Genomic DNA, 14,217 nt, shown 5'->3' with positions numbered 1-14,217 from the left:
TATCGAAGATTCCATCTCTGTACCTTGATTCCTGGAGAACCCTATTTCTAGAACTCCATAAGCACAGGCAGCAAACAAAACGATTCAGAGTTCCTCAGCGTAGAAATCGCAAATAAGTGTTCTTCCAGTGAGATATTTTATAACTGGATTGTAAATGTTACAAGCACCATAAAACTGTGAATAAGTCCCTTAAAAAGGCCTGATACAACTCTTGATGCCTGCGTGGCATTGGTTCACTGGTGAGGTTGACAGAGAAACAAGCTCAGTCACCACATTTTAACAAAATCAGAAATTGCCGAAATTCAAGCACTGGTAATTAAATTTGCGAACTCAAAAAATTTAAATAGCCACAAATCTGACTGATATAGAAAAGAGTGATATAAGAGAATTTTCATCTAATATTTGAAATATATATATCTTATATTCAAAATAGAATTATCTTACAATAAAATTTTGGGATAAAGGAGTGATTAAAATTCTATTCTGCTCTTACTTTTGAATCAATAAAAAAAATTAATTACGCATGCTTAATAAATTAATTCACTCTGCCAAGGGCATGGGCAGTTTTTTTGTCCAATCAGAACTTGCACAGAAATCAGGTGACAAGCTGTCCACTAGGGTTCCTTTATAGCTGGGTACACGCCACCTGACTCCAAGAAAGGGATCAGGTCAGGTTCAAGTCATGGGCAATTTTTGAGGAATAGAGACCCCTAAAACCTGACTTCTATGCTGAAAGGAGTCCGTTCTTCACGGTGCAACACTTGACATGATTCTTGAAGCACTTCCAACAAAAAAATAAAACAGTGCTACACAGGCCTGGTAAACCAAAAGCATCCTTGATCTGCCTGATTAATGCCAAAGTGGCACTGGTTCACTGGTGAGATCAACAGAGCGCCGAGAGAAACAAGGTCATTCAAAATCCCGGGTAGGGGTGAAGTGATACATCAAATCCAGACGGTGCATTGCGTGCATCGAAGATGGACATTAATTTAAACCCGGGTATGATATGCAACTTGAGTTCCCGAATCTCGAGCATGCATAATTTAGCTTCATACAAATGGCCGAGGCATCAGATGTGGGAACTGGAGGTATGCAACTTCATGCTTACGAACCTCGAAGGTGCATATCAGGCCCCAGGATTAAATGAGACTGTGTTGATTTAAATTTCAATTGATGAAATTGGTTTAATTTTTCATTTCAAATACCTTGACGGACATCATTCAAATGTGCTGGAAATGGGTGAAATATGAGGGGAGAGTTGCAGAGAAATATATACTTACATCTCTGTGGGACTTCTTCTTCGAGGCCTGACGAGCGATTTCTCCTTCCACGTCATCTTCCTCGTCATCTTGGAAACCGGGAGGGGGTGGACGAGGCGGTCTCGTGGGCTTCTTGGGCTGAATAGGCGTTCTCAATTGCAGGCCATACTTTCCACTTGGAATCATCGTTTTCTCGCGCTGTGGAAATCAGTATTTTCAGAGCCAATACTCCAATTTGTTATTTGAATATTGACAGAACAAGCGGGGCGTTGGGCAAGGGGAGTCCTTAACCGAAGAAACCAAACAGTGCTTCAGTTGGTGACATTTTATAAGAAGCGATCCTCGGCAGCAAATTCTTTAGAACAAGATGTCTTATTGCACAATAATTGTGTTAATTTGTGATTCATTATATATATAATAATAAAATAATAAATCATATTTGCAAAAAGATTGATAGAATGGAGTTCCTCTTACGGAGGAATTCAGTTCGTAACGACTTGGCCCTTTTAAAATGGGCTACATTTTTTAAGATCCCATCACCTTGAAGTGAAAATGGAGAGTTTTAGGTTTAGTTTAGAAAATGTGCAACAAATAAAAAGGGAATAGTAAAGGACAAATAAACCTACTTAAAGTAAAAATAAAAACATTTATTTAGAGGGAGGATATTGGGTCATACAATATAAGGAGTACATTAAAATAAGTGTCAAACATTAATAAGTTGATTTCTTTTGACACCATTTTTTAAACATAAATACATGTGATAATTCTAAATCCATTTGTGAGAAAAAGGATTTTCTAGTAAAGTTCTGGAAAGAGCACTAATAATTAGTGACGGCTCAATTTATATATAGTAGATTTAATGGAGCAAGTGTAGTAGACTATGTAATTTGCTCATATAGTTTGTGCGAGAAAATGGAGGAAGTTTTGATCAGAGATCAGCTTTAGGACTTAAAATTAGATCACAAAGCAATTTAGTTAAGTTTCTCTTGGACCGAAAGAAGCAGTTAGGGTCAAAAACTCAGTGTGTTCAACAAAATCTCCCAAAGGGTATAATTCTTTTGACTCCAGAAAAATGTAATACCTTCAAAATAGCGTTAGAGAGGCTCTTCGAGAAGGAGAAAATCTCATTTCACGACCTTCATAGTCACGAATTAACACATTTAATTCAAAGCGCACTTGCAGAGTGCAAAAGAGCAAAAATTAAGAAGTCTAAAACAAATTGCTTTCCAGTTAATGCTTGGTTTGACGAAGAATGCAAAAAAGCAAAGAGAATGTGGAAAGAGTCAAACAAGGATAACATAAAGCTCAAAGCTTACAAGCAGATATTAAGAAAGAAAAAGGTTGATTTCATGGTTTCGAGGAGAGAAGAACTAATCTTCCTTGGGAAAAATAACCCCAAATTATTTTGGAAGGAGCTCCAACCGAGAAAGATGCAAACTGAAAACAGTATTACAGCTTCTAAATGGTTTGACTATGCAAGACAACTTTATGAGCAGGATCCCAAGGTTGACCCTCCTCCCTTGGTCAACACTAATACAAAACTCTTCACGGTGCAAGAGGTAGAGATGGGTATCAAGAAGTTGGGTGTTGGAAAAACAAAAGACTTAGCTAAACTCCAAGTAGAGTATCTAAAGTGGGGCTTAAAAATTCTTGCACCTCACATTACAAAAATTTTCAACAGCATCATACAACAGGGGTTCCCCACAGATTGGACAACTAGTCTGGCAATACCTCTTTTCAAGGGTGGTGACATCAATAATCCCTCCAACTATAGGACCATAATGATAAACCCCTTGTTTGCAAAGTTATTTGGAAGCATGTTGGAAAACAAAATCAGTAAGTGGGTAGAAGAAAGAGATAAACATGCTAAAGGGAAAACAGGTTTTAGACCTAAACAATTGATCATGGTATAACTTTAAGGCATGTCATTGAAAAAGTTTGGGAGAAAAAGGAAGAAGTCTTTTGTTGCTTTGTTGATTTTAGAAAAACCTTTAACATGGTTCCTAGGGATAAGCTTTGGCACAGAATGGAGAAACTTGAGGTTCTCAGGCATTTTAGAGCAGCTGTGCACAGGCTGTATGAAGAGGTGAAAGTCAAAATTAGAACTTCAGCAGGCATTTCTGAAAGTTTTAGAAGCGATACCGGGGTCAAACAAGGTTGCCCATTGTCTCCTACCCTCTTTGGTTTATAAATTGACAAGCTTTAAGAGTGGCTAAATTTGCAAGGGGGTGGCGGTATCCATTTAGGAAATTTTGTTATAAGGCTTCTTTTATACGCAGATGACCTTATTCGGATTGCTAAATTTGCTCTTGGTTTGCAAGAGCACTTATTTTCCTTTGAGCATTTTTGTAGAAGAGTGGGGATGCAAGTCAATATTAGCAAAATGAAAGTAATGGTTTTCTCTAACAAAAGAAAACATAACCAGGATAAGTTCTACTTTGAAGGCAACATTCTGGAAGAAGTTGCGGATTACAAATACCTTGGAATTGACTTCAACAAAAATCGAAGTTGGGATGGATGTAGAAAGAAAATAACTTTGGGAGGTTGGAAAGCATTTTATGATTTTCAAAATAAGTGTAGAGAGGCAAAGTTATGGGACTGAAAAACCACTCTTATTTTTTTTGGCCTTTTAGTGATTCTCGTGATTCTCTACGGTTGTGATCTATGGGCTAGCAGTACATCCAACATGTAGTGGAAACAAAGTGAGAAAATTCAGAAGCGTTTGATTACAAAGAAATTCAAAATTAAAAGTGCAGTTCCTTATGTTATCTTGTTAAGTGAAACAAGGGCTGCTCCTATTGAAGCAATCGCTATGGTGCGGGTCATAATGTATTTTAAAAAAATTGAGCAAATGGAAGAGGGCAGATGGCCTAAGGTTGTGTTTAATGACATATTGTGCAAAAGAAAGAAGACTTGGATGCGGCAAAATAATAAATGGTTTAGTAAATGAGATATTTGTTTGAGCATGTGTCCCACAAACAATAAAGAGATAAAAGCTTTTGTTATGGATAAGTTCCACAAACGTACTTGGGAGAAGGAGTTAGGGAGAAAATAAAATATTATATTGAAGAGTTTAATTCCACTCATAATCATCAACAAAAAGCGTACATAGGGGCCAATATTTCTTGGAGAGCCAAAATTCTTATTGCTCAATTAAGGACTAATTCTCATCAACTCCGTTGTGAAACAGGGCGCTGGAAAAGGCCAAAAGAAGTGTGGGAGGAAAGAGTATGTATTTTTTGCTCTTCCAGAAAAGTGGAAACAGAAAAGCATTGCATTTTAGAATGCAAGGCCTTCAAAGACAGCAGGGAAAGTTATGCAGATATTTTGGTAGCTAGTTCTTGGGATAATCTATTAAGCGAGGGGTTTGTCGAGAAGCTCAGAGAGTTTATCGTGAAACTTCACAAGAAAAGGGTCGAATATAATAGCCAGATAGAGAAGCAATTTGTCCCATAGTCTATCTTTAGCCTCGTGTATGTTAAAATAACTTCTTCTTCTTCTTCTTCTTCTATATTTCATGGTTATAGCATTTATATTTTATTGAGCAATAATGATAAGTGACGAATTAATTTATACATATATTTCATGGTTATAACATTTACATTTTACTTTTAATTAGTTATGATTTTAATAATTAGAATAAGTTTAGTTTAATTATGCAATATAATAAATGTTTTGTCAGTTGAGTTTAACTTAGGTTGTTGGGCAAAATCATTGTGATCTTGCCCACCCAGGTTCAAGTCTCGTAGTTTGTGATGCAGGATTACCCCTGCACATACCCACAGTATGCACAAATATGCATAAACACTATTGTCCCAAGTATTTGACTCCCAAAGGAGTCAAATCTTCACTATACTTGGTTAAGGTCCCTTTATTAATAGTTCCTTTTATATCGAACCAATCGCCCTGCCAAACTTCCCATCGGGACTCTTTTACTCTATCGAGACTCTATCACCCCTTAAACTTCACATAAGACTTTATTAAAGTCTTATCCTTTAATTCCTTCCTATCGGGATTTTCAAACCCTCATAACCCTTTATAAAACCCTTGCTTAACCTTTAAGCTTGCATACATAGGTAAATTCCATTTATAAGTGGATTTATACACAAAACCCCCTTATCGGCACTCAATTCTTTATAATCCGTTTACAAAGGAAATATGCGCTTAAACATACCCTTCCGCCTTTGGTACAACCTCTGCACGTTTCCCAATGTAGCACCTTTATCGCAATCGGCCATCGCAGTTACCATGGTTCACCACATACTTGCCTTTATCACCCCCTCCTACTCCAATTTCCGACTATCAGAATCATTTAACACTGTTTTTGCAAAAAAAGAGTTAGCAACACATATATCGGGAATAAGGGAAATACAAAGAAAAGACCCCCCCGAAACCCAAAGCTGGATTTCAAAATTTATAACCCCACTCCTATAAACATCGTCAGGTCCGGGTCCTTCGACCTTGCCGCTATAACTTTCAATCTCCGCTTTCCTCCGATCGCTGACCAACCTTTATCGTTATCGGTGCATCGCGTTTCATAGTCCTTCGACCTCTGTCTAGAGCGACTGCGATTAGATCGCAACCGTTGATCAAGTTCTCGATCCAACGGTCGATATCTCTTCCCGATGCAAAATCACCTTGCATCCCTCTACTGTTGATCTATGTTAGCAGATCCAACGGCCCACACTCATTTCGGGTTCACAACAAGCGCGATGCTTAATACTCCTTTCAGACCCGATGGAACTCAAAACTCCCAACATATAAAAGTTCGGGTCCGCATCGTTTGGTTGACATTTGATCAACTTCCGCCCAATGACCGTTGATGTTATACCATTGATGGCTGCAATGGTTACACTACATGGTTTAATCCTGACCGTAGATTTCAAAGATCTAACGGTTGTGATTCATCGATATGTCCATTCATAGTTCCTCTGCTCAACTTGGATTTTACACCATTTTCTCCAGTTTTTATGGTTTCCGGGTTTTCTAAGGTTTTCGCTATTCGCCCTTCTACTGCGCAATTAAGTCTTGGTTTAACTTAACTTCCTGATTTCTATACCATTGTCCTTTTGGGCCTCTAACTTGCCCTTCGAATGATTCAAAGATCCATACGATCCTCTGTATTGTTTTTTCCCTCTGTGTATTCGCCTGGTCTCTGCCTGCGTCCTCTATACACATAAATAACAAGTTTTTGCACACAGATTATATTTGAGTTACTCCACACACTCACGCAACTCATAATTGAACTATTTGTAATTAAGAAACCAATATTTACATCAGAGTCTCTCTTTGGCCTAATCTTCAATGTCAGTGGCCTCTGATTCATAGTCTGCCTGTAGGCTTACAGTCACACCAAATACCTATCTGGCCTCTCTAAAATATCTAACCCCTGTTTTTGCCTTTTTGGCTTACATTTATACAAAGGGATTCTAAAACCAATTTCTGGTTTAGATCCATCAACTCCTCAACCAAATTTCTAAAATCTCTTTCTCATCCCTAAGGATTCTCTTAAATCCACAAAATCATGAACTAATTCCTAATCTAAGATTTATAATCAATTCTCAATCCTCTCATCACTCAAATATCTTAAATCTCTCATGTTCTCCTATATTCAAGAACATTTACAATAAAGCCTCACAATATTCAATTAATTCCTATTCTCATTAAAATCACTCAAAACATTAAATAATTACATTAACGCAATGCTTAGGAAACCAACTTCCTTGAAACACAAGACCCCCTATGTCTACTAGAATACATTGATAATGTTGAGATGGATGCTCCTACATCAGACTCCCCATGTAAGAAAATTTATGACCACCTGGTCATAAGTCTGGATAATTGTTTTCTCTTGGATCCCAAACTTTATTTTGTAACCTGTCCTTGCTTGTCAACAGTTCTATTGCTGTTGTTGTCTACTGCGGTTCTCCAGGTCTCCATACTTTATGTTGTAATGCTCCACTTGCTCTGCTTTCATAATCTACTACTGTCTTCCTCTTGTTGTCACTCCTCTTCTTCCTTGTTGTTATCTTCTTCTGATACACCTTCATCATTAACCTTCTTATCAGTTCAATTTCCCTATCCAGTATATCCACTGGCTGCTGATTGTTTTCATCCCTTGATCGTCGAACTCTCATTCTTGCTTGTTCTTCACTTATTCTGATTGCTTCCTTTTCATCCTTACTTTCTTCTTTACTGTTGTTATGCACCTTTCCTGTTGTTGCTATATTGTCTTTCAGAACAATCTCCTGCTTTTGTTTTTTGTACCTGTCAACTTCTTCTCGATTATTATTTATGACAATTGTTTTGTCATCCTTCTTCAGCGATCTATCCTGAACATTCATCCTCTGCTCTTCCAAATTTCTCCTTTGAAAGTCTAATTCCCTATATATCTCAATGATTTTACTTGGATTGAACTTTGGAAATTTTACATAATCTCCCATTTCTTTATCTGTTATTGATCCATCATCACATGGTCCTTCTTCCTCTGCTAAATCTTTCTTGACATCCTTCAATAGATGTTCTTCCTCTTCTTCTTTCATTTGGCTGTCCACCTGTGCCAAATATGTTCCAGCTTCAAAAACAACATCTTCAATTATAAGACAATCATTATAATAAAAAATATAAGGCCTTTGTACCTCTTCTTCCTTTGGAAATACTTCAGTATGTTGCTCTGATCTTTCTTCTTCTGTCAGAGCATCAGTATGCTGATTCAAATTCAAAGAACTCTTGAGATTGTCAGCAAGTCTCTCCTTCTCATCATCTGTTTCAATGATGTCTTCCAGCACTTTTCCACTGTAGTGAACTGATTCTTTTCCAGTCTCCTTGTCATATTCTGCTTCAAAACTTGCATCTTCTGGAAGGTATTTTTTCACATCTTTGACAGCTTTAAAAGACTGCCTATCTTCTTCCAAACCTGCAATCACACACAAATCATTGATTTTAAAAATACAAGGCCTTCTGGTTTCACTTGATGCTTTAGTTATCAAGTCTTCTGACTACTTTGAATCATTCATATGATCCAACTCCTCTAGCTCTTCATCACTTTCAAAAAGTAATGGTCCACTTTCAGGTTCACATATCGAAACTTCAACATCTTCTTCAGCATCTCCCTTTTGTTGTAGCTTAACTCTTTCGAGTTTCTCTGTCTCTAATTTGACATCTAAAATATGTTCAAGTTCCCTTGGCTCCTTTATTAACTGCATATTCACTTGTTGATTCCTCTTCTCTTGTAGCCTCTGCCACTTCACTTTCTTTCTCATGACATAACCATGTTTTTGGTCCATCTCATTTCTTTGCAACATCTCCATTAACACTTCAAGTTGGATTGCTATCTTAGCCTTCTCCCTCTCATATTCCTCTTTGCTTAACTGTCTCTGTGTGCCATTTGCCTTGGCATCCTTATCCTTTTGTCCCCTGCTGTGATCTCTTCTAGAACCTCTGCTATGACTGTCACTAGTCATCATCCTCTCCATTTCTATGAGTTCCTCACTCACTTCACTATGAATTGCACTAAAATCTCTTCAACAGCAAGTCCTCCCTGCTGCCACTTACCTTACCAAGCTCTCCTTACTCAGTCTTTTGGCAAGTAGTTGGTTCTCTATCGTTGGAACCTCCTTTTGAGCAACACCTTTGCTCCTTCTAGGCCTCAACTCATCTGCACTCTCAAAGAACACAACTATCCTCTTTATCCAATACCTATTGGAATTCCTCAAGGTTCTGTCACATTTCTGCTTCCACTTAGAAACTCTTACCAACTTCCTTTATCTCTTAGCAATTCTACCCACATCCTTTGTGGAATTGCCTTTGGGAGTTGCAACAATACTTTTGCTTCAATGCAAAGACTACAACTTTTCAATCTTCAAATCCAATTAAAATAAAACCATATCATCTTACCTTCAAGATCTTTGTCTGATCTTATCCTCCCATCCACCTACACTTTTGAATGGACTGTCCTTTTCACTAGCTTTCAGCTGTATCTTCAAACTCTGCTGCTTCAAAAACTTACAATCATCCCTCTTACAGTTTAACTACTATAATTCTGCTCTAAAATTTCACTCATTCAATATCTGCTAATCATTAGACAAATTTGCATACCTTCACCTACCTTTAGGATCTCACCATTTCTGCAAATCTGTTCCAGCAGATATTTATGCTTCCACTGCACAAATCTTCGATATTCAACTTCTGTCAATCAGATTTAGAATCTGATTCTCTCTTCCAATCCTTCAGCTTTATCTTGGTGAAGCTTAACTATCAGCAACAATTCCTTCTTTGCTAAGTTTCCTTTCCACTCAGAAATCTTTAATAGTTTCCTTCATTACTGCCTCTTAAGGCTTGATCTCCTTCTGCTGAGATACTTCATTAGCTGCAACCATCAATCTTCAATCTATTTCTTTGTCAGCAAACTCAAATCAGAATTAAATAAAACAATACCTACATGATTTCACAAGCAGTCTCCATTCACGCTTCACATTTGAGTGAATCTCCATTCTTCAAAACATCGATGTGGATTCTTCCTGTTCCTGCAACCTCTGCTTAATTCTTCCTTTCCTGCCTCTAAGAACTTAACTGTGCTTCTCCATTCTCCCAGCTGTACTCTGGTTGCTTCACTGTCAGATTATAATCTGATCTCCCTTGCCTGCATACACATCTTTCCAGATATCTCTGTTCTAAATTCCTTCAAAGAAACTTTCAAACACAATTGCTTTGTTCTGCCTTATACCAAATGATTCATTTATAATTCTGCTCTGATACCAAAATGATGCAGGGTTACCCCTGCACATACCCATAGTATGCATAAATATGCATAAACATTATTGTCCCATGTATTTGACTCTCAAAGGAGTCAAATCTTCACTATACTTGGTTAAGGTCCCTTTATTAACAGTTCCTTTTATATCGAACCAATCACCCCGCCAAACTTCCTATTGGGACTCTTTTACTCTATCGGGACTCTATCACCCTTAAACTTCACATAAGACTTTATTAAAGTCTTATCCTTTAATTCCTTCCTATCGGGATTTTCAAACCCTCATAACCCTTTATAAAACCCTTGCTTAACCCTTAAGCCTGCATACATAGGTAAATTCCATTTATAAGTGGATTTACACACAAAACCCCCTTATCGGTGCTCAATTCTTTATAATCTGTTTACAAAGGAAATATGCGCTTAAACATACCCTTCCACCTTTAGTACAACCTCTGCACATTTCCCAATGTAGCAACTTTATCGCAATCGACCATCGCATTTACCATGGTTCACCACATACTTGCCCTTATCACCCCCTCCGACTCCGATTTCCGACTATTGGAATCATTTAACACTATTTTTGCACAAAAAGACTTGGCAACACATATATCAGGAATAAGGGAAATACAAAGAAAATACCCCGCTAAAACCCAAAGCCGGATTTCAAAATTTATAATCCCGCTCCTATAAACATCGTCGGGTTCGGGTCCTTCGGCCTTGCCGCTATAACTTTCGATCTTTGCTTTCCTCCGATCGTCGATTGACCCTTATCTCTATCGGTGCATCGCATTTCACAGTCCTTCAACCTCTGTCTAAAGCGACTACGATTAGATCGCAACCGTTGATCAAGTTCTCGATCCAACAGTCGATATCTCTTCTTGATGCAAAATCACCTTGCGTCCCTCTACCATTGATCTGCGCTTAGCAGATCCAACAACCCATACTCATTTTGGGTTCACAACAAGCGTGATGCTTAATACTCCTTTCAGACCCGATGGAACTCAAAACTCCCAACATATAAAAGTTCGAGTTCACGTCGTTTGGTTAACATTCGATCAACTTCCGCCCGATGACTGTTGATGTTACCATCGATGGCTGCGATGGTTACACTACTTGGTTTAATCCTGACCATAGATTTCAAAGATCTAACGGCTGCGATTCACCGATACATCCATTCATAGCTCCTCTGCTCAACTTGGATTTTACACCATTTTCTCCAGTTTTTATGGTTTCCGGGTTTTCTAAGGTTTTCGCTTTTCGCCCTTCTACTACGCAATTAAGTCCTGGTTTAACTTAACTTCGTGATTTCTATACCACTGTCCTTTTGGGCCTCTAACTTGTCCTTCGAATGGTTCAAAGATCCATACGATCCTCTGTATTGTTCTTTCCCTCTGTGTATTTGCTTGGTCTTTGCCTGCGTCCTCTATACACAGAAATAACAAGTTTTTGCACACAAATTATATTTGAGTTACTCCACAGACTCATGCAACTCAGAATTGAACTATTTGTAATTACAAACCAATATTTACATCAGAGTCTCTCTTTGGCCTGATCTTCAATGTCAGTGGACTCCGATTCATAGTCTTCCCGTAGGCTTACAATCACACCAAATATCTATCTAACCTCTCTAAAATATCTAACCCCTATTTCTGCCTTTTTGGCTTACATTTATACAAAGGGATTCTAAAACCAATTTCTGGTTTAGATCCATGAACTCCTCAACCAAATTCCTAAAATCTCTTTCTCATCCCTAAGGATTCTCTCAAATCCACAAAATCATGAACTAATTCTTAATCTGAGATTTACAATCAATTCTCAATCCTCTCATCACTCAAATATCCTAAATCTCTCATGTTCTCCTATATTCGAGAACATTTACAATAAAGCCTCACAATATTCAATTAATTCCTATTCTCATTAAAATCACTCAAAACATTAAAAATTTACATTAACTCAATGCTTAGGAAACCAACTTCCTTGAAACAAAAGACCCCCTATGTCTATTAGAATACATTGATAATGTTGAGATGGATGCTCCTGCATCAGTTTGACATGTTGTAGCTCGGGAATAGAGTAACTATATTGTGCTCTTAAGTGAGTCTACAATGTGGGTTGGCCATATACCAACAACCTCCCTCTACCTCTCTCTTGCCTTCAAATTGAGAGCGAGGTCAGTTTCTTTCCCCGGGCAATCCCTAATGCCCAAAATTTAAGTCAATTGAGTTTAGCTTGTGTGGTTGGGAAGAATAGTTGTTGTCCTCCCCACCAAGATTCAAATCTTGTAATTTTACATGTTTATGCTCTAGAATAGAATAATTATTTGGTGCTCTTAAGTGAGTTTACATTGAAAGTTGGCCTAGTGCCAACAACCTCTCTCTTGCCTTTGGACAGAGAGGGAGGTCAACTTTCTTTTGTGGGTGGTACCTGTTGTATCTCTAAGATGATAATGGTCAGCTATCATGCTAGAGCATCTAAGATAATTATTTTGGGGGTTTTGTTTTAATTTGGAGGACCAATGAATGAAACAGATGTAACATTGTAATGCCTAACCTTTTGAATAATACTAATATCAAAGCAGAGGGCTACTATAAAATCTCACACAGTGATATAGCTTGAATGGTGGTGAGCAGAAACAGAGAAATAACATGATTATCAGAGTTTTCAAATTGAAAATTAAATAATCATAAGTACGAAAACCTTTAAACTATGTTCAAAAGGTTTAAGAGAATATGCTTAAGCTTACAAAAGATGTTGATGATTTATTGATTCAGAGGGAATTAATTAAATAAACAGTCCGTTAATTCATTCTCTTTATAGATTATCACTTCATAAGCTTATAGGAATAGATTGAAACTCAATTATTCCTACCTACTTATCTCTGTAAGACATAAGAATATGAAGAAAAACATAATGAGTAATACTGGAAAAACTTGCAGGAAACACAAACTGTGTAAAACAGAATTCAAAATCCTTTGCTTTGTATTAATGATCCAGAAAAGTCAAGTACATCAAATGTTTAGAACTGCTTGTCCAAGGGTGCAACCATTAATAACTCGTGAAGAGAGTTATTTATACAATAGTAGAACTAAGAAAATATCCTAAACTGTTTTTACAAAAATAGATTATTATAAAATCAAAATAAAGACTGCTAGCAGATGTGGCACTATTTTGATGTTGTGTTGTTGGTGACTGTCGCTGAAAAAACTGAAAATTGTTGAAGTTGGCTGACTGTTCCTCCAAAAGCTGAATGTTGTTTGATTTTCATGTTGAATGTCATATTTACTTATGACCTTTCATCTAATACATTTCATCTATTTGTCTTTCATCTGTATTTCTTTATCTGCCCCCTCTGTTTTAGTCTTTTAACTATATGTTGTGTCACCTGTTTTTACTTTTACTAGTCACAGACTGTGTAAATTGTTTCTTTCTACTTTGTCTCTAGTTTAAACTTGATTTTCTATTTGTACACAAAACTTCTGCTAAACGAAGCCTTTGAATATATTTCCTTAATATCTTGGAGTAAACAGGTTTTGTGACTAGGATCAAAACTGTTTATCCAAGCTTTTGGCCTTCTAATCACCTGCAAAATAAAATAATCATTAATAAAAAACACAAGTTGACAGGGAGGTGATAATGGCTTCAGGGAACTAAGAAAGTCTGTGGATGGAGTCCTGGCAGTGTTTGGAAGGTAATCGGAGGTCAAATTGGGTTGCAGAGGTTCAGGGTGGCGCAGGAAGGGTTAGGCAGCCTTTAGTGAAAAAACGAGCGAAAAGAGTGAAAACGAGGGTCTTCGGCATTTTAACGGGTAATGTTTAAAATTTGGCACGGAAATCGATAAGTGAACAGTGGATGGTTTCGGCCTACATGGGGAGGCAGTATTAAGGTTCATCGCACTGCTTTTGGCACTTGGGCGGTTTTTTAATGAGAGCATGCGAGTTCACGTAAAGCTGCCACGTAACCAAAAGGGGCCCGAGCAAAACCATGAATCTGGCGTGCTCTCGGGCTTTTAACTATCAGACATCGGGAGCACATGATATGGATGTGGGTCGTTGGAAAAGGGTATTTTAACAAGAAATGATGGGATAATAGGAAATTAATAAGTATGTAGTGGGGGATGAAATTAAATGAGGGTAAGTTAATTAAATTAGCTTGTGAACATCCTTTCACTTTCATAACTGCTCCTGCAAACTGAAACATTGGATCAAG

The 14,217-nt window shown here is 37.5% G+C and overlaps 1 protein-coding gene across 1 annotated transcript in view; it reads right to left on the bottom strand.

Moving 5' to 3' along the window:
• The window catches only part of LOC149236974 (uncharacterized), a 166,050-nt gene extending 164,439 nt beyond the window's left edge, over positions 1-1,611 (bottom strand). The window contains exon 1 of the mRNA XM_089372555.1: positions 1,281-1,611. Coding sequence (XP_089228681.1) covers positions 1,281-1,445 — 165 coding nt within the window. The 5' untranslated portion in view covers positions 1,446-1,611. The remainder of the gene's footprint in view (positions 1-1,280) is intronic.
• Positions 1,612-14,217: the final 12,606 nt, after the last annotated feature.

The sequence above is a fragment of the Pinus tabuliformis genome, chromosome 8 (genome assembly GCF_031772625.1).
Source record: "Pinus tabuliformis cultivar Carrire ecotype Pingquan chromosome 8, CPIR1, whole genome shotgun sequence".
Lineage (NCBI taxonomy): Eukaryota > Viridiplantae > Streptophyta > Pinopsida > Pinales > Pinaceae > Pinus > Pinus tabuliformis.
Note: the sequence above shows the minus strand (reverse complement) of the source record. Positions and strands in the feature narration are given on the sequence as shown.